At 34.3% G+C, this 19,318-nt stretch overlaps 4 protein-coding genes across 12 annotated transcripts; 1 reads left to right on the top strand and 3 right to left on the bottom strand.

The window, feature by feature from the left end:
- Positions 1-3,051: 3,051 nt before the first annotated feature.
- Positions 3,052-5,041, bottom strand: LOC107495461 (uncharacterized). The gene is made up of 5 exons (XM_052261402.1): positions 4,936-5,041; positions 4,687-4,827; positions 3,773-3,981; positions 3,284-3,421; positions 3,052-3,060 (listed from the first exon to the last, which is right to left on the bottom strand). The coding sequence occupies exons 1-5, from the start codon at positions 5,039-5,041 to the stop codon at positions 3,052-3,054; spliced, it is 603 nt and encodes a 200-aa protein (XP_052117362.1).
- Positions 5,042-6,596: 1,555 nt separating this feature from the next.
- On the bottom strand, positions 6,597-8,268 carry LOC127739547 (uncharacterized). 3 transcript variants are annotated; one of them, XM_052258252.1, is made up of 3 exons: positions 8,109-8,268; positions 7,934-7,988; positions 6,597-7,478 (listed from the first exon to the last, which is right to left on the bottom strand). In XM_052258252.1, the coding sequence occupies exon 3, from the start codon at positions 7,397-7,399 to the stop codon at positions 6,971-6,973; it is 429 nt and encodes a 142-aa protein (XP_052114212.1). In that variant the 5' UTR covers positions 7,400-7,478; positions 7,934-7,988; positions 8,109-8,268; the 3' UTR covers positions 6,597-6,970. The 3 variants fall into 3 exon arrangements, with proteins under 3 accessions (XP_052114212.1, XP_015972116.1, XP_015972108.1); XM_016116630.3 differs by having other exon boundaries at positions 6,597-7,448; positions 8,109-8,267; XM_016116622.3 differs by having other exon boundaries at positions 6,597-7,439; positions 8,109-8,267.
- Positions 8,269-8,324: 56 nt separating this feature from the next.
- On the top strand, positions 8,325-12,283 carry LOC107495419 (uncharacterized). Of its 2 annotated transcripts, XM_052258240.1 has the most exons (10): positions 8,329-8,418; positions 8,803-8,915; positions 9,087-9,328; positions 9,764-9,881; positions 10,145-10,225; positions 10,313-10,436; positions 10,535-10,911; positions 11,031-11,161; positions 11,524-11,610; positions 11,759-12,283. In XM_052258240.1, the coding sequence occupies exons 2-10, from the start codon at positions 8,877-8,879 to the stop codon at positions 11,871-11,873; spliced, it is 1,314 nt and encodes a 437-aa protein (XP_052114200.1). In that variant the 5' UTR covers positions 8,329-8,418; positions 8,803-8,876; the 3' UTR covers positions 11,874-12,283. The 2 variants fall into 2 exon arrangements, with proteins under 2 accessions (XP_020988390.2, XP_052114200.1); XM_021132731.2 differs by lacking the exons at positions 11,524-11,610; positions 11,759-12,283 and adding an exon at positions 11,300-11,492 and having other exon boundaries at positions 8,325-8,418.
- Positions 12,284-12,422: 139 nt separating this feature from the next.
- Positions 12,423-15,435, bottom strand: LOC107495429 (transcription termination factor MTEF1, chloroplastic). Of its 6 annotated transcripts, XR_008006677.1 has the most exons (5): positions 15,059-15,434; positions 14,342-14,454; positions 14,226-14,259; positions 12,985-14,147; positions 12,423-12,905 (listed from the first exon to the last, which is right to left on the bottom strand). XR_008006677.1 is itself a non-coding variant. In XM_016116593.3 (3 exons), exon 3 carries the CDS (start codon positions 13,979-13,981, stop codon positions 13,058-13,060), a length of 924 nt encoding a protein of 307 aa, XP_015972079.1. In that variant the 5' UTR covers positions 13,982-14,147; positions 14,226-14,454; positions 15,059-15,435; the 3' UTR covers positions 12,954-13,057. The 6 variants fall into 6 exon arrangements, 1 of the variants encoding a protein (XP_015972079.1); XR_008006678.1 differs by having other exon boundaries at positions 14,226-14,500; XR_008006676.1 differs by having other exon boundaries at positions 14,226-14,454.
- Positions 15,436-19,318: the final 3,883 nt, after the last annotated feature.

Below are 19,318 nucleotides of genomic sequence, written 5' to 3'. Positions count from 1 at the left end.
TATTTTTAATAAATAATTAACTAATAAAATAATAAATTAAAAAATTGAAAAATATTAACTTATCAATAAAAAAGTTGAATCATAATATTTTCACTTTTTAAACTAGGATTCCACAGTGCAAAATATTATCCAAAATTAGTGATTAAGTAAATTTTCTTCACTTATTTACATATGGACAACCGGTCAATCAATCCAACTAAACAACAAACAAACTCAAGCATTAAAATAGGGCCGATAAATACAATAAAAATAAGGAGTAATTCATGTCCAATAATGATATGTAAATACTAAAATATCTTTAAAAAATTTAAGGTGGGTTTGTTTGTAGAATTTAATTCTGATGCAAAAATCATTTTATACGTGCATTCAATCATATTACGTCACATTAGCAAAAATAATTACTTTTTATATTGGCCACATAAATAGTCATTCAAGAGAAGATTATGATTGTATAACTATGTTAAACGTTTTACACTGTCAATGTATTAAAATTAAACTCTTGTTTTTAATTATAAGTGACTTAATCAACTTGAATTTGTCCAATGGTCAACTCACTTGTCTGTTTAAGCAAGTGTTGTGGTTCGAATTTCACATACTACATGCAGCAATTCATTGACAACAGCAAACTCTACGAAAAATTAGTAAAATAAAATGATAAGTGACTTTTGGATGGAATTAATAAAATTTTAACAAAAACAATGTAAAACGTTTTATACAGTCGAACAATCACATCCGTTTTTTTGGATGACTATTCATGCAGTTAATATGAAAAGTAATTACTTTTATTGATGTAACGTTATGTAATTATACAACAAATTTCAATCTTTGATGGTTTTTATTTTTTAACATTGGTGGATTGAATTTTATATTGTTAGGTTTTGAATTTGAAAATGTATTTTAGTTGTTGGCATAGTGTCATTTTATGTATCTATAAATATGCCTTAGTTTTTAAGATTTATCACACACAAAATACCAAAATATAAAGAGAATACAAGTACAGAGATGTCACAATCCGATTTAGACAGTGAGCGACGCTAAGAAAAAGTTTTTTAGCAAGCCTATTTACCGTATAGTTCTTAAATACTAATTCTTTTCAAAACACACAATTTAAAGCTGCATCTATTATATAGTACAAATACGAATTTATACAAATATATAATACTATTAAACATAAAAGATCCTGCTTGTCATATACATATACATATACGAAGCATTTACTAAAAAATTCAAAAATGCAGTATAAATTACATGGTCCTTAGAAGATAAAGGGCTCACCAAAAACTCAAAATTTTGTTTTTGTATCTATCATTGTGAAGAAAAAAGAGTACATTCTTGAATCAATGTCACAATAACATTGGAGATTTTGTTCAACTGCAGTGGGCAGACAAAGATGCATACCAAGGAACACTGTTGAAGCTGGCTGGATTGTTCAAGAATATTTTTGAAACCTTCACAAATTACAAGATTGGAACTAATGATGAGCTTACACAAGAGATTCTTTGAGTTGGCCCAATCTTCTAATGCTGAATAGATTCAAGCATTGCTAAGCTTAGTGACTAGATTTCGTAATCAAAATTATTTAAAAAAAATTAGCATTTGTAGGGATCCATTCATGTGTACAGATTTAAATTTCAAGTTTGCTAATTGATGGAACTCATTTTCTTTTTTCTTTATTAATTTTAGCATAAATTCAAACTCTTCAATAAAATGAATACTCATTATCAGATTTTTCTTTTTTAAAGAATGATATTGAAGAGTTTATATAATATGACACCATCTAGATAGAGTAGGACACTAAATCACTAAACTATGGACTCAATTGCCAATTTGCCATCATCCATCATATTTAATGCTTGTTTGAGCACTATTAAATCGATAAAAAATATCTTTTTTTCAATGAAAAATATCTTTTTTTATTTTTTAGTGTATTTGACAAATTTTTAATAGTAAAAATAAAAATACTAAAAAAATAATTAAAAAAACATCTTTTTGAGAAGGTAGAATTTACATTTTTTTAAAAAGATCTTTTTCTTAAAAAAAAATGTTTTTTACGTAATAAATGAACAAAAAAATACTTTATCTTATTTTACCCAAACATAATTAATAGATAAAAAAATATGAGATATCTAAACATAAAATTACCTTTATTTTTGTAAAAGATCTTTTAAAAAAGTATCATTTAAAAAAAAAATTCGAGAATAACGTCCAAACAAACCCTTACTTAATGTTATTTTAGATCGAGAATTTTTAGGAAAGCCTATCATTTGCTTCTCTTGGATGGAAGTCTTATTTTTTCAAAATGTATCCTAATTTTTGGCCTAATTCTTTTTCTGATGATCGGTTCAACCTCTGATTAAAAATATCTATCTTGGTTCTATTTGATATGTGGATCATCCAAGGCACATTAGCATGGCGTACTTCTCCTGTTCGAACCGGAGAGTGAAGTCGTAACAAGGTAGCCGTACTGGAAGGTGCAGCTGGATCACCTCCTTTTCAGAGAGAGCTAATACGTCTCGTCCCAGTGTGGCTGATCATCCTCTCGGACCAGCTACCCGAAAAAACCTGCTAGTGGAGGAGGACCTCCTTAAACAATGTGTAAGTATTTTTGGGGAAGGTAAAGTGAAAAAAATATAAATGAAAATAAAACAAACTAATCATAACATTTGGATAAAAAATACTCGAAAATATTTTAGCTAATACATTGATAATTTTTTAATCACAATAGCCCATTCAAAAATCACATGTTAAACTAAAATGTGACAAAAGTTGAAAAGACATAACATCAACAACAAATCATTACAAGTGTATCTAGCCTAATGACTAAGGAAGAATAATAAGAGACAAAACATTAATCATGGAATAAGTTTCCAAGCTTGATGCATAATGTCATCATCTATGAAGGGACGCCAAGACCACATCTCACTAATTAAACAAATAAATAGTTTATAAGATGTTAAATATGTACTTCCCCTTATCAGCTTAATCTTTTAAGATAAGAAGATTCATAATACGGTATCAGCTTTTATAACCTAAAAGTCTAAAGTTCGATCTTTATTGATCCTAAAACAAAACAAATTTCAGCACAAGACAAATAAAATAAAGACTATGCAAAATTCACACAAATTAAAAAAAAAAAAAAAGTCGTGTATAAAAGGACATGTATATAATCATCATTTATGTATATTTTCCTATTAGTTGAAACTTTTGGAACAAGTGGTGCATAACATAAAGGTTTTCCATAATTTAAATATGAATTGTTAAGGTCACAAAAGAGATCATTTACCTGCATCAAATAGTCTTGCTTGACCATACCATATAAGATAGCCATTAGAGAAGCAAAATGTGTGACATCACTACTTTTCTTTTCTTCAGTATTTGTGCAATCAGTATTTTGAGAATGTGAGAAGCCAACGTTTTCTTCCTGAGAAAAACGTAACTGCCATTCTTAAATGAGCTACATCCCCATAGTATTTGTATCAGTAACATGTAAATGATGCATGAATTTTAGTGAAGATGCATATCTTCCTGACAAAGCAGAGAAAGAGGAAAATTGCCTTATGCTATATGATTGTTAATGCGAACACTCCACAGTTATTATGCATGATTGTTAATGGTGGAAGATCATGCACAACCGAATCATGCGAAAACATCAGATGAGAGGATCCGTTATTGAAATTTTACTGTCAAGTCTTAAAATTTGAAGTTATGTGGGTAAAAAGCTAAACCCAGAAAGATAGTGAATCAATAGTCACCCCCAAACAAAAAGTATTACCAAATCATCAGAAGCTGCCTGATCATTCAATTCAACACCAAACTCAATATCTGAGAAGGCAGATAATTTCCCGTGTGTACTTTGTATGGCACTCGTTACGTCTCCTAATAAACCTTCAAGCTCATTAATTATTACATTGGCTGCAAGATAGAGAAGATAATGAATAGCAGCAGCATCCATTTGTACCAAGGACAAATGCTGAACATAAGCTAAGGTGAAGATTGAAAAGACAGGATAAACAAAAACAAAAGGCCTAATAGGCCAAATTGTTAAATAGAAGTATCAGTTATAACAAGACAAATGATCAATCACATAACAAAAATAAGCCTTAGTAGTGCCACACCTTTGCTTATATGGTTAAGAAGTCCACGTTTGCATGAGCACACTTCCATATTCAATTTTGCCATGTCAAAACCAATGTAAATCAGCACAAATATAGCAATAGCACTAAAGTGGATAGAAATTGAAACGAGAATCGATAACCAAAAGTAAAATTGATGTTCCAAACAGATGTCTACTATCGAATGAACAAAATTCATAAGATATGTCCAATTCTAGTTATAACAATCAAAATTTACAAGGACTAGAGTAGCAATTTCTTGAATTGACTAAAAAATGTGAATAAACAAATTAGATGGAAACCAAAAAGGAATGAGAATGGAGAAGTATAGAACCAAGAATTACAAGTAAGAAATGCCAGCACAACTGAGCTAATCATGCAAAGCAAGATCATTTAATGGGAACAAAACTTGTGAATGGAATTTAGAATACTTCTTTTTCAGAACTTGCACAGATTCTTGAATAACTAAGAAATAATACTTGCATACATTTGCAAAATGTATGATCAGCCTATAAGTGCACACAAGAAGAATTCCTCTCATCGTCATTCAAGGGTAAACAAGAGCCATACTTACAATTGGTTACATTCTTGACACTGTCATTGGGTTTCTTGCAACCGGAGTTGACATAGGATTTAACTCTATCTGTTCCATTAGCTTCCATTATCTTGCCAACTAATATAGAATTGGTATCTATAGGAGGTCTCCGGATAAACTCTACATGTCGATAAAGAAAATTCAAAACAACCATGAAGCATACGTAAGTAAAATTATTATTTCACACTACCTAACTAACAGATGGTAAACATAATTGTGTAAAACTACCAAGTGCTTGTTGAAATCCAGACAGCTGCTTGCTTCCTACATTTCCCAACTCATCAATCTTTGTAATCCTATCATTGGGTAGCTGTTGAGAAACATAGCATTGCATAGATATATTTTCTGATGGTGAAAGAAAGAAACCACAAAATAGCACCAATTCCCAAAGAACAGGGGGAAAAGAAGATATATGTTTGTGTATTAGGTAGAGCACTGTCTCAAATCATAAGAAATACCAACATGGAAAGTTTTTCTATGACGCACTCTTTCTATTTCCCACTACCTCCACCATTTGACAGTTATTGCCACCTCTAGCAGCCCTTGGGACTAACAATCATTGTAGTTATTGCATGTCCAAAACTGTGGCTACTAGTTAGGAAATATGTAGTTTGTAGGTGGAGAATTACAACACAAATTACGATGACAAGACAAAAATTTACGGCAACTACAATGAACTATGTGGGAAACCTCCCTCAAACTTGTTGATCCTCTTGGTTATTCAAGCAATTAAAACAACTACAAAGCAACAACAACATATGCTTTGTATTGTATCCAAATGAAATTTCTTCTTTCAATTAGTTTACATATCTAGACATGGATTTCATTTATTCATTTGAAACTGCTAAAGGAAACACAAGAAAAATACTATTGTTCTTGTAAGATTGCATTCATGAAAAGGGAAATATTATTCCCAATATTTGTTCCAAGTAACTTTTCAATCCTTTAAGGGTCAACCATCGCAACCAGGCTTTATTTTTGTATACAAGCATATAAAACTACCAGATACTTACCAATAGACCAATATCAAAGAAACAAAGAAGCGATAAAGAGTGAAAAATTACCCTGTCATGAAATCCCTAAATTTGTGGAAAATTTCTTGATCGAGGTGAGAAACTGGATTATCTTCTGTGCTTCCCATTCTGAATTCCAGACACAAAATGTGTTTTAAGTTAAAACTAAAAAAACAGTTTCATGTAATGTTTCATATTTTCATAATATGTAAACCAAACCCACATCAGTTTAGAGAAGAGTTGTGCATAAATTTGTTTGTCAACTGAAAACATTTCCAAGCCGAAGCAGGAGTGTCAAATGGGTCAGGCCTAGGCTAACAAATAAACGTTCGTAAACGAAACAGCACGTTTAACATGTCTGGCTCATATAAGTCAGTCTGCAGGCTTAAATGGCCTGCCCGTTTAACTTTTTATGAGCTTAAAAAATTATTATAATTCCTAAATTCATCACCCCCCCCCTCCCCCCAAAAAAAAAACACCTTAACAGGGTCAAACATATTTATTGAATGGGTTGAGTTTGAATTGTGTTGCGCTTGACTAAATTTATTTACCAGGTCATATCACATTGATGGTTGGTAATATCGTGTCATGAGAAGTGATCTAATCAGTATAGTATAAATTAAATATTTTAAAGCTACCATATGCTAAAATCAAAATAATCTAAATAAAGCCATGAAATTAAACTAAAATTTCTTACTTAACCATTGTATAATAAATTTGTGAACATCTCTTTATAAAAACATTAGAGTCGAGAAATTAAACCCAGTAAAAATGAAGAGAAATATAATTTACTTGGATGGGTGTAAACTTTTGTAAATAATAAATCAAAATTGACTTCTAAATATATAAAATCAAATTAACAGAAAGAAATTAAAAACACATCTTCAATAATGATTCCTTTTCACCAACAAATTCCATAAGTATGGAAAAATAGTTTATTCAATAAATATTTTACTCCTCAATAATATTCTGAAACATGTATTCCTCTTTGATACATGGCTTACGTTCTAACTCTAAATCATACTAAACCTGGTGTTTGACTAGCAGCAGTAACAAAAAGGTAAGAACAAAACGATGATAATGGCACTTCTTGTAGACATTGTGCTTCTAGCTCAGAACAACAGTGAGACCAAATTTACACCTATTTATAGTGCAGTAGATAGATATTAAAGAAGGGAGTTATTAGAGCATTGATTCACCATCACACTCAAATCCATTACACCAATGCTTCCTCTTATAGCACATTAGTCTCAGGCAATGGGAGGAAACATGCGAGAGTGGACAGATATAACTTGATGCTGGATATACTTGCTAGTATTCATTGGATCAGGAATCCAATGAATCTCACTCATATTTGGTGTCTCAACATATGCCATGGTGAACTCTCCTACCTTCTCCATCTTACCTCTCTTGCCCGACCTTAGCACAAGGTGGTTGCGTTGGTAGGAGAAGATGCCATTGGTCAGCTGAATTATGTCGCCACCCTCAAAAGCATTGCACTCATCTCCCCAAAGCTGAACATGAACGGCTGCAGTCTCGTCGGCCACAAGAGCCATGCATAACTTGTTCTGGCCCTCCAGTGTTGCATTGCCTTTCTCCAAAACTATGAATTTGGTGTTAATGTTGTTCTGAGCTGAAGGCACAATGTCTTTCAAAAGTGTCATCGTCGTTGTCATCATTTTATTCTTGCTTTTTGTTAATGCTGCTGCTCCTCAAACACTAGGTTGGCTTATTAATTAGTATGATTTGGAATTAGAGCTAAAACCATGTATCAAAAAGGAATGAATATAAATAATACAATACATATATCAAAGAACAAACACTAGGCACTTGAGAATATATATCTCTCTCAAGTAAACATCCAAATTGGTCCAACGAATTTCAGAACACTTTGGTCCCAACAAATTTTTATTACTCTGGAAGTTCTCGAGAAAGATTGGTCCCTCCGCTTTCAATCATATTATTAATATTAGTGTTGGACAAATAAGTCACTAACACAATTAAGTCCCAAAAAATTATTATCATAAGACAATCTGACAGAGACTTCTAGAGAATGAAAATTTGTTGAGAAACAAAGTGTCCGACCTAGAATTTCTCGGGGACCTATTTAAGTGTATACTTTATATATTTTCATACAAGATTTGGGAATTAACATGAAGTAACAGAGAAAAAGCAGCAGCAAAGTGAAAAGGCTATGAAGAGTGGAAACTTACCGTTAAACCTGTTAAGAATTTCTTGCTCCGAGTGAGAAAATGCTTGATTTCTATCCTGAAATTCACACACAAAATGGAATAGAATTCAATTCAAATCTTAATGAAAGTGGAAGAAATTTTAAAAACAAAATAAAATAAATAAACACAAATAATATGAGTTAAATGGAAAAGATACAGATGTTGCCGCGGCAGCCGCCGGAGAGAGAGGAATTCGGTGGTCAGTGGTGGTGGCGGTGGCGGTAGTTGAGGGATGAGAGAAGAGCAGAAGGAGTGAACGCTGCGGAGAAGAAAAGAAGGGAATTGGGGTTTTTGAAGGTAGGGATATATTTGGTATTTTATTTAAAAAATTGTTACCGTAATTAAAAATAATTAAAATAAATAAATAAAATAGAACTGTGAATTCAATAAACGGAGCTTCCTTTGTAATCAGATCCCTTTCTTTTTCGCTTCATCGATCACTCTCAATCGATCAATCATCATACAATGTAAGCTCTTTTCATAATCTCCCAATTTTCCCTTCCACTTTCGTTTTTTTTTCTTTCAGTTCCTTCATCGTTTTTAATCTTTTTTAATTTTTTTAAATTGTTGCTACTTTACTACCATGCATTTTGATATGAATTATTATCCATGCGGATCATTTGATTTTCTGAAATGATTGAAATTTCGGTGAAAATCAATCACCAATACATATTTTCTGGTTTGTGTAATTTAATTTTTCGAGTTTCTAACGAGTTTATGAACCCAATAATCCTGGTTCTATTGTTTTTCATATTAAAAGTTTTTTTTTTTCGTGTTCACCAAGGTATTGGATTATGTCTAACGTAAAAAAGTTTAATTTTTGAATTGCTTTGTGTGATTGGTGCAAACAGAGAGCATGCAACCATTCTTCCATCAATTACTGTTGCATTGTTGATAATTGGTTGATTTTGTACTTCAAGCGGCAATGCAGGGCTATGATGATGATGATGATGATGATAGAGATGTAAGATCCATAATTTATGGGTTTCAAGATTCCCCTTTTTTTTTAAAAAAAAAGAAAATTATATTGTGATTATTTTTTCTGTGACCCTCTGATTCTTAGGCTTGTGTTCGTTTAAGCACTTTTTTCCGGCTGCATTTTTGGCTCATGAGTTATGATCATCCCTAATTGCAGGAACTGCAGGATTATGATGATTACTATGACGAGGGCGAGGGTGCGGAAGAGTATGAAGAGGAAGAAGAAGAAGAAAAGCCTCGGAAGCCGACGAAGGAGGAGCTTGAGTACCTTGAGTTGAGGCAGAAATTGAAAGATTCAATTCGGAAGCAGATGAAGAGGGAGGGTACTGGTACTGGTAGTAGTGCTTCTCGCACGGATTCGACCGATCATAGAAAGAGTAACAAACTGCCTTATGATAAGTGAGTCTTGCAATGCACAGTCCCTTTAGGAATTACATCATTGATTTGATGAAGTATCTAAGTATCTTGTTTGTTTAATAGATTTGCATGATAAAATTTGGCTGTTTAAGGGACATAATCTCATTATCTTTTTTGATAAGTAGTGTTTTTTTCCCTCCTTATTGTCTTGTTTTTGAACTACATTAAAGTATTACACCATTTGGTTGTGGCCCCTTCCCGGATCCTGTGTAATGTGAGATTCTTGAACCACACGCCGTTATTGAAAGTGCTATCTATCTATGATGTGACAAAATCCCTAATCTCCCACTGACGAAAAAAATAAAATAAAGGCTTGTGTGCAGTCATGGTTGATGGTATATGATATGCAAGTTATACTGTTAGGATGAAATTTTTGGAACATAATAATTAAACAACTTTATGCATCTTTTATTGCAGTTATGGCTCCTTTTTTGGCCCTGCTCAACCTGTTATTGCACAGAGGGTAATCCAAGAGAGCAAGTCATTATTAGAAAACCAGCATTTGGCACCTAGGGTTTCCAACCCCAATCACATTGTATGTATTCACAAATCACAATCTATGTTTTGGTTTCTTTACCATCTTTCCTATAAAATTATGCATGATGTTAATAATTTCAATTCAAGCTACTATGATTCCTTTGTAATACGTTTTGGAATCCTTTAGTGGGCACAGTCATATGCTTTTTAATTAGAATGAGTTCATGTATGATAAGCCTAAAAACTTTAATTTTCTGTCTAAACATTTCTGAGTTGTGGTTTAGCTAAGTACATTGTTTTTCATAATGATCTTGTTTGCAGAAGAAGAACCCAAATAAAGTATCAAACAGAGGCTCAAAGCCTATATCTAAGAATCCGCCTCGGCCTTCCAAACACACAGAGGTCTTGTTGATATCTGTTTAAAGCTTTTTATATAAGTTTGTAACTTTGCTTCTTTGCTCTAAATGATTCTTTTTCATGTCCATGCAGACAATGGTAAACGCCCAAAAACTAAAAAATACAAGAGACTATTCCTTTCTTTTATCCGATGATGCAGAGCTTCCAGCTCCTTCAAAAGCAACTCAACCTCAGAAAGTCTCTGTACGAAATTCGGGTATATTGGCTATTTGTTAATGTGGGGTTGCATTGTGGGCACTAAAATATATTATTGTAGTTGAGGAAACTTATACAGGATTTTTGCTGATGTTGAAGAGGGACGGCCGGCTCAGGTTCCGGGGAGGAGTAAACAACCTTTGAGTGAACTGAGACCGGGTTCTATGACTAGCCATTTGCCACCTAAACCAGGACCGAATAATAAGTTAAGTTCCAGCAGCAAACCTAGTACATCATCAGAACATTCTAGAAGACAGCTTGGTAACAACAGCGCGAATGGACCAGGCCGGCCGGTTGGGCCAAAAGTGCCTTCAAAGATGTCTGTTGGTACAACAAATGGTTTCCGGAAACCACTTCCTCCAAAGGCCACTCATTCATCTATTCCTGGGCATAGTGTGGAACCAAGGAAAGACGCGCGAGAACCCAATAAGCTTAAAATGATACCAAAACAATCAGTGGCATCATCAAAACCACAGGTGGTGTTATATACTTGTGAACACTGACACATATCAATGTTATGGGATTTTGCTTTGATCTTGTTCATATAATTTATCTTTAAATTCTTAATGGAATTAGACATTTACTTGGTTTACAGAATAATAAACCAGTTAAACAAAATCCAATTGCTTCACAAGATCATCGCCCTAAGAAAAAGGTCGCAACACGGCATCCTGATGATGTTGAGGACGACATGGATATCAGTAGAATGATTAGATCAATGTTCAAGTAAGGTTTATTTGTTTTGTGAAGATAATCTTGAATTTTATACAATGTTTTAGTTTTGTTTTCAGTTCAAGAAAAAAGCATTTGAGGTTTTATAGTAGCTGAATATTCTTATTTCTTGATTCCTCTTCTGTGAATAAGGGGGGACAGGGGCTTTGATATTCTTACTTTGCTGATGCAGGAAGCCATACTCAAATGTTAATATGAATCTTGATTGTTGTAATACCTAATCAATGTATTTCTTTTATGGTACTTATAAACTGGGATTAGGGAAGGAGAATTAACCAAATTTTATTGTTTGTCTTTATTTCTCGCATTACTACTAATTTGAAATTGTTGATAATTGTTTGGTGGATCGTTTGCAGCTACAACCCCAACAAATTTGCCGACCAAGACGATGATGATAATATGGAGGCGGGCTTCGATGAAATCTTAAAGGAAGAAAGGAGGAGGTATGCTTTTCCAGATTGCACATTTTTATTTATTACTTTATTCAGTATTGCTTTAGTTTGTTGCTTGGTAAATGTGTGTATATTATTCAGTATATATTTCCAAATGTCACTTCTTTATGGTTGTTGATTTTGTGCTATACACATGCAGTTCCTTAATCGCTAAACAAGAGGACGATGAACAACTCAAGTTAATCGAGGAGGAAGAGGAAAGAGAACGGAGAAGAAGGTTGGCCAAGTTAAAGAAAAGAAAGCTTGGGGAGTAGTATCAGTAACATTCAACACTACCCTTTGGCTTCCATTCAAATCATTGGTTCAAATGGAACTTCCCTTCTATTTTTATCCGGGGCAGTTCTTTGATTACGGGATTTAATTAAGCAATTTATCATTGATGGTAGAATTAGAAATTCATTTGTTCACATTACTTTGAAAAAGGTACTGTTATGTAAAGACAGGTCCTTCTTTAACAAAAATGTGCTTCAAGCTGCACTATTTTTTGCCTCTATGAATATGCAAGAATTTCTCATGGCAGAATTGGCGGCAAAAGCTTGATTCCTTATGGCCAAGTTAGGAACATACAATCTGTATCCTCCAACTTAGGGGGGTACCAAATATAGCTTGTAATAGTTAGTAGTACAACTTAACAAACTAGTTAGAGCCTTAAGTTAGTTAGGCTACCATCATCAGAGCTCAATTCTCTCCATTTCTCTATTATTCAACACTAAGATACAACTTGATCAAGTATGAACACCACTGATTCAATCTAGTGTCTAATAATGGGCAAGGACTCGAGTCACTGTTAACATCATCTCAAAGATGCAGCCAACAAAATCATGCTTAATATATTGGACAAATATTAGTATCATCTAAGTACACAAAAATGGCGAAATATTCCACAAACATCCTTCAACATAGTTTCGGACAGTGAATGCCGGGGAAAATTAAGCAGGTATTATTAACAAAAAGATTATATCTCTGGTTTCATAATCACAAAGACAATCAAAATTGCACATATTATAAAGTACTACACACTATATTCTGAGCAAAACTATTGGAAGATACGTTTGTTATCCTCTTTTTCTTTTGGCTACAGAGTGGAGGAAGTGGAAGGAATCCATCGATCATGGCTCTTCTGATCAAATAACATGCAGTCCTCTTATCTGTATAACACAAACCAAACAAGTATGGATTTAAATGGCCAAGCTTTCGTTGCATTTCCAACATTTTTTCGAAAATTATGTCCGATGAAGCCATGCCGATCCACTCCCCATCCACCACCATTTTGATGAGAAACCATGCTGTGAACAATTCAAAAATCTTTATGTAAACAGGTAAAACATGATTGATTTATATCAAATATGCACATATATTTTATACCTTCATACTGTCAATTCATAGCAGAAAAAGAATGATACTTCTTCCATTCTCACCAAGAACCAATTTACAACAACTACCTTCCATCAAGCTTTCTTAACCGGGTATTAATCAGTGTCTCATAGAAAACACCATCATCACCCTTCAACATAAGATGTAAAGGTAGTTTCACCCTATTCTCAACCAACACCTTATGCCTTGGCTTAATCCTCCCTTCCAAGCTAAATGAAAAATACTGCGGAAACCGATTCAACTCTGAAACGTTTCCATTCATCTCATTCAAAAAGTACTCAACTTTAGGCTTCAAATTCTTCTCTACACTGTAGGTTAACAAAGCAGGGGACCTCACAACCATGCAATTAACCTCCGATTCCAAAAGCCCCAAGCTTTTCAAGAACTCTATCTTCGGAACGAGCGTTCCCTCCACGCTTGAAACAAGTAGCACAGTGTTCTGGCATGTGAGGGAATTCGAACCAGTGAACCCTAATTTCATCAGGAATTTTAGGGTTGGCTTCAATTGCTCCTCCACGCTGCAGATCAAGAGCCTAGGGCACCGCGAGATCGATTTGTGAACGTCGGGGTAAGGGATTCCAACGTCGTTGAGGAGGAAATCGAGGGTCGGATAGAGGTCCGTGGCGGGGTCTCGGTTGAGAAGCTCCGGGAGCATGTCGAGGATTCTTCCCATGGCGGAGCGGTGGATTCCCATGGAAGAGAGGCATTGCTCGACGGATTTGACGGTGGAAAGTGGTGTGGATCGGAGGTTAGGGTTTACTTGGAAGGCTTTCTGTGGGTTCACTTTGAGATTCTCGAGGTACTGAACTTTCTCCTGGAAAATGAGGCCACGGTCGGTGGAGGAAGGAGGGGTGTTTGTTTCCCGGGAAAATTGGGGTCTGAAATTAAAAGGGGCGTAGTGGGTTTTCAGGATAAAATTAGGGATTTGGAAGGGTTTTGAGTTCTGAGGGAGCAAGAAGTGAAGGGAGGGTACAATTGTCATCGTCATCGTGTTGTTGGAGGACGATGGAGCTAACGGTGCGTTTGTTTCTATAATCCAATTCCAAGGAATCTGATTAAACGACGTGACGTTTTAACTTGACCCCTTGCATGCTGGGTTTCTCGGTAATCAGCTAAAGAAAAACCGACGTAGACTTGTTTAATTGCACAAGTTTCTACAACAAAAGAAAGAAATCAATATAAATTATAAAGCATAAACTACGAAAGGAAATTCAAATTTCTCTTTTGCATACCTAATTCAAGTTTCTAAAACTCCTCAATAATCTCCTGAAAACAAATGAGCAACAAGATACAACAAATAATATGTGTACATGTATCTGTGAATAGTTGTGTAACTGTGTCAACTTACCCGACCAGCATAATCACTTTATCAGCACAGAAAGTGAACCTTCTCTTTTTCTTTTCCATCATTGCATTTACCATCTTTGAAACTTTCTATCTCTAACTTCATTCTCCGCTGCCCTTGAATTCATCAATAGCAATGCACAGACATTAGAAGAACACAGTGCTGGTAAAAAAGAAAATCTAAGAAGATGGTATTCAGCAACAAATCACCAATAATTAAGCATGGCCATGTTTTAATTAAAATCAGAACCAAACAAGGAGAACAAAGCAACAATAATCAGAACATATTTTAATTAAATTCAGAACAAATCAGACCCAATTACCCAAACATGGAGAACAAATCAACATTATCCGTAATTCAAATCAAAACAGATCAGAACCAAACAAAGAGAACAAATCAACAATAATCACAAGTTCAGAACAACAAATCAACCTTATAAATTATAATAACAAGTTCAGAACAACTCCAATATTATAAAGTATAATAATAATAATCATAAAAAATCAACAATAACCACATCAATTAAAATAAAAACAAATAAGAAAAAAAACAGGTAATAATCAGAGCAAATAATCAGTTTCCAGGTGGTAATCAGAACAAGAATCAGAACCGTAAACTGAATTTCAGAAGCTCAACCTTAATTATATTTTTCCAGAAAAAAAAAATACCAGTTCACTTGTAATCGCTAATTATTTTTTTAAAATAAAAAAGAAGGTTTACCTGAGCTTGGGAACAGGGGAAGGGGCAGTTGAGCAGAGGCGGTGGCTGACTGATGGTGGTAGAACTGAGAAGCAGAGGAGCGCCGAAGAAGAAGAAGAAGAAGTGAGTGAGAAGCCAGTGATGGTGTCGTCGTCAACAGAGGAGGAAGAAAAAGAAGGCACTGGGAAGCATCTTCGAAACTCAACAGTTCGATTGGACCAGAGGAGCGCCGAGAAGCAGTCGAACAGAGGAGCTCTGAGGCTGGTGAGGGTGGTGTTTGCCTGTTTGGACAAGGGTTGAGTCGTGCCCTAATTGAGGTTCTTCACTCCCGTAGCCGTGCCCTTAGTATATCACTCCAGTTTCTTCCCTATTACCAACAAATTTAGATGATTAAATGGTCCATGACAAAATATATCTGAATGCTATTTGCAGAGGCAATCGACTTCCATGTCTATGTTATTGTTTTTATCTTTTAAAATAGATTAGTTGAGATGTTATTAACATTTACGGACCTGCTACATATACAAGCAAAAAAGTCCTACAATTTTTACAAGTTTTCAGTCCACATATCATTCACACGCGCACTTATCTCAGTTTGAATGAAGCGTATATTGCACGCGCCCCACTCAAACGGTTTCTCTTCGCAAATAGCGTTCCTTAATGGCGCACTCTTCCACTTCTCCAAGCCCTTCAAAGAAAACACAAATCGTCGATTTTTGGGCAACATTGCAAACTGCAGAAATAGAACTCACCGCAAAGATCAGAACTCTCCATCAACACAAGATAGAACTCTCCATCAACAATCTCCAAAAAAACGAAGATATATTACTCAAGGTACGTTACTATTTTACTCATCTTGTATATTTTTCACATTTCGAAATCGAAGAACTAGATTTTACTGTTCTTCTAGGTTTTACTCTTCTTTTTGTTCTAAGTCTCATTTTACAGTTTTTTAATGTTCTACTTGTTTTAGGTTTTACTGTTATTTTTGGTTCTAGGTTATACTGTTCTTCTTAGTTGTTCTAGGTGTTACTGTTCTTGTTGTTCTAGTTATTCTCGTAACTGATTTTTGGGAGTATATGACATAATTTGTTGGGTGTATATGACATAATTTGTTGGGTGTATATTTCTGAACTGATATACTCAAATATAGTAAACAGTTGCAACTGTTCTAATATTTGTTTGTCCATAGGTGTATATTGCTTGACCTTGTAATGTTGCTTGACCTTGTATATTAATGCATGTTTGAGTGATATCTGACTGATATCTATGGGTGTATCTGACTCATATCTATGGGTGTATCTGACTCATATCTATGGTATCTTACTGATATCTATGTGTGTATTTTTCATTTCAGAAAAAATGGCAGGCAGAAACCAAGCAGAAAAAAATGTAAGAACAAATATATGTCTTAGATGAAATCAGTTTTATATAATAGAAATATATCTAACTATAATTTTGCTTTGTTTACAGCAAACCAAAAACCTTAAGTGTGCAACCCATTTGTTAAATGAGAAATTCAGAAACATGAGCGAGGAGAAAAAAATAATTGTTAGGAATTTGGGATTTGGTGGCCTGATGCACATCCCGCCACTGATTAATGCAAACGAATACACAACTTACACCCAAGTGTCAGATAGATTCTAAGGATATTGACACTGATTAATGTAACTATTATATGATTGATGTAACTGATTAATGTAACAAATTGAACATATGCTGTAAAAATTTGCCAATTATGAGTAAAATTCTCTCTGCTGTATTCAAAATGTCTGAATTACAGGTACAATAATATGAAGAAAAACATCAAACCAAATACACACCCATGACCTGACATTTTTTACACCCAAAAAAGTTGAATATAAACCCAACATTCTATCCCCCTGATGCTTTATCCCTAAAACCCTGAACCCTAAATCCTAAACTATCTAGACACTAAAACCTAATCCTAAACCCTAAACCTAAAACCCTAAACCCTGAACCCTAAACCCTAAACGCTAAACCCTAAAACCCTAAACCAAATGTCTGAATTACAGGTACTATAATATGAAGAAAAACATCAAACCAAATATACACCCATGACCTGATATTTTTTACACCCAAATAAAGTTGAATATACACTCAAAATTCTATCCCCCTGATGCTTTATCCATAAAACCCTGAACCCTAAACCCTAAAAACTAAACCATAAACCCTAAACCCTAAAACCTAAACCCTAAATCCTAAAACCCTAAACTCATAAACCCTTAAACCATAATAAAAAACAAACAATATTTTATAACATAAATAGCATATTGTGAAATATATATATAAAATGTGAAACACAAGAAAATTCACAAAAATACACCTAAAACAACAGTGTTTTTACACCTATATTCTGTAATTATACATCCAAAGAGTTATCCGCTGCTGCTGGTACCCTGAACTGATAATTCATAACACGTCCTTGAGCATCTCTGCTTAGTTTATACATCCAAAGAGTTATCCGCTGCTGCTGGTACCCTGAACTGATAATTCATAACACGTCCTTGAGCATCTCTGCTTAGTTTCTTGTGCTGTTTGAGCATCTCTCCTTTACTTAAACAGCAAGGGTGTGAATGATCCAGCACAACCTTTGAAATGATCCAAGCACCAACGTCCTTTAATGTGTGTATATAAATTCTTGTAGGACAGTTTAAACCGGCTGTCGGATTCGTCTTCTCGGTCGGAGATATTTTAGATTTTCATTTTCCCTCTCTGCTACATGTAATCAATTGATTCTTAATCTCATTTTTCTTCCTATTTGTACTCCGAACTCTTGTAGAAAAGCCTGCAGCCTTGGCGTAGTTCCTGTAAAATTTTCCAACATCTTCAAGGGTGTTAAAGGTCATTCCAACCTTGAGAACAAACTGGTCATCAATAATAGAGAGAGGCTGCAGAATACACTATGTCAAAAACTAAAAATACACCCAATCATGTCTGATATAATACACCCGAACGACAACAACTCAACTAAAATAACAAAAAAAGCCATAAACTGTAAATACACCCACACTTCCCCCTAAAATACACCCAAAAAATTCTGATCTACACCCGAGTGTCTGCTATAAATTGCAGATAATTAATCAAAACTAATACATTAGATTCAATCCACAGATTTATGTTCACGCGTTAATTTCACAGTCAATGTTCACGAATTAGTCAGCTACACAATGCTATACAAATAACTGCAACAAAATTCAGAGTAATCGTATGTAAATCAAACCTCAGGAACTTCGTTAGATTCAAATTCATAATCCACTTTGTCCTGATTCAGCTGACAATTTGAGGTTGAATCATCCATTATCTTCAAAACGAGTTCAAATTTTGATTTCAGAAACCAGAAAATAAAAAAGAAAACGAAACTGGAGTTACAGAAAGAGGAACTCACGTCAATGACGAAGAACAAACCAGTGAGAAAGTAGGGGAAAAGAACGATCGAAAAAGCAGGGAAGACGCGCGAGAAGAAGAACGAAGAAATTTGGAAAGAAGGAGAACGAAGAAAGAAACGCGGGATCTGTTATATAGCGCGTGTAAGGGACGTAATACTAGGAGCGCGTTTTGGGGGTTAGTGGTTAATTGACTTGTAATGCTTACAAGCCCTAATCGCTTGTATGCAGAGCTTTTTCGTAACATTTATTAGGTGTTGAATATATTTTTAGTAAATGTTAATTTATTCGTTAACTATTTATTACGTTATCTTAATTTTTTTAATCAAATTTTATATTTTTAATTTTGATTTTGAATATGCTAAAAATTTTAGTTTGAAATCTAAGATTTTACCATTGAAATAGATTTGCTATTAAAATGTTTCATTTTTTAACAGAGATCTCGTCTATTACTACTTAGGTGGGTGAGCCACACTCTTGTACCGCCGAACACCATTATCCCTTATTCGAAGGAGGTTGGGTTTGACGACACTATGCAGCTTAAAGACTTTGTGTTTGACAATTTCCTGATTACTGTATTCGTGGAGCGATGATATCTAAAGATCCACACTTTCCACTTGTCATGAGGTAAGTGCACTATTACCCTACAAGACATTGCATATCACCTAAAATTACGCACACATAGAACCAATGAATAAGTGCTTATGTGACTTTCAAACATGGTATCAGTCCCGATATGAGAGTACGTAGAGAAGCCCCTAAATGTCAATCCTCTTCATGTTCAATAATAAAGTGTCCAGAAAAAAGAATCATTTAGTATCAACACTTCGGAACTAAGTCCGACACATGCCAGTAGGTGCAGACATAAGGAGGC

The sequence above is a fragment of the Arachis duranensis genome, chromosome 1 (genome assembly GCF_000817695.3).
Source record: "Arachis duranensis cultivar V14167 chromosome 1, aradu.V14167.gnm2.J7QH, whole genome shotgun sequence".
Classification (NCBI taxonomy): Eukaryota; Viridiplantae; Streptophyta; class Magnoliopsida; order Fabales; family Fabaceae; genus Arachis; species Arachis duranensis.
Note: the sequence above shows the minus strand (reverse complement) of the source record. Positions and strands in the feature narration are given on the sequence as shown.

What these genes read in the sequence shown, in the direction of transcription:
- LOC107495429 (XM_016116593.3), bottom strand. Translation starts at nt 13,981, where the DNA reads ATGACGATGACAATTGTACCCTCCCTTCACTTCTTGCTCCCTCAGAAC.
- LOC107495419 (XM_052258240.1), top strand. Translation starts at nt 8,877, where the DNA reads ATGCAGGGCTATGATGATGATGATGATGATGATAGAGAT. An exon ending in TTTCCAACCCCAATCACATT is followed by an intron (nt 9,882 to 10,144) that starts GTATGTATTCAC and finishes TCTTGTTTGCAG; the next exon opens with AAGAAGAACCCAAATAAAGT. An exon ending in TTAAAGGAAGAAAGGAGGAG is followed by an intron (nt 11,611 to 11,758) that starts GTATGCTTTTCC and finishes ATACACATGCAG; the next exon opens with TTCCTTAATCGCTAAACAAG.
- LOC127739547 (XM_052258252.1), bottom strand. Translation starts at nt 7,399, where the DNA reads ATGATGACAACGACGATGACACTTTTGAAAGACATTGTGCCTTCAGCT.
- LOC107495461 (XM_052261402.1), bottom strand. Translation starts at nt 5,041, where the DNA reads ATGCAATGCTATGTTTCTCAACAGCTACCCAATGATAGGATTACAAAG. An exon ending in TGTCAAGAATGTAACCAATT is followed by an intron (nt 3,982 to 4,686) that starts GTAAGTATGGCT and finishes TCTTCACCTTAG; the next exon opens with CTTATGTTCAGCATTTGTCC. An exon ending in AGGCAGCTTCTGATGATTTG is followed by an intron (nt 3,422 to 3,772) that starts GTAATACTTTTT and finishes CGTTTTTCTCAG; the next exon opens with GAAGAAAACGTTGGCTTCTC.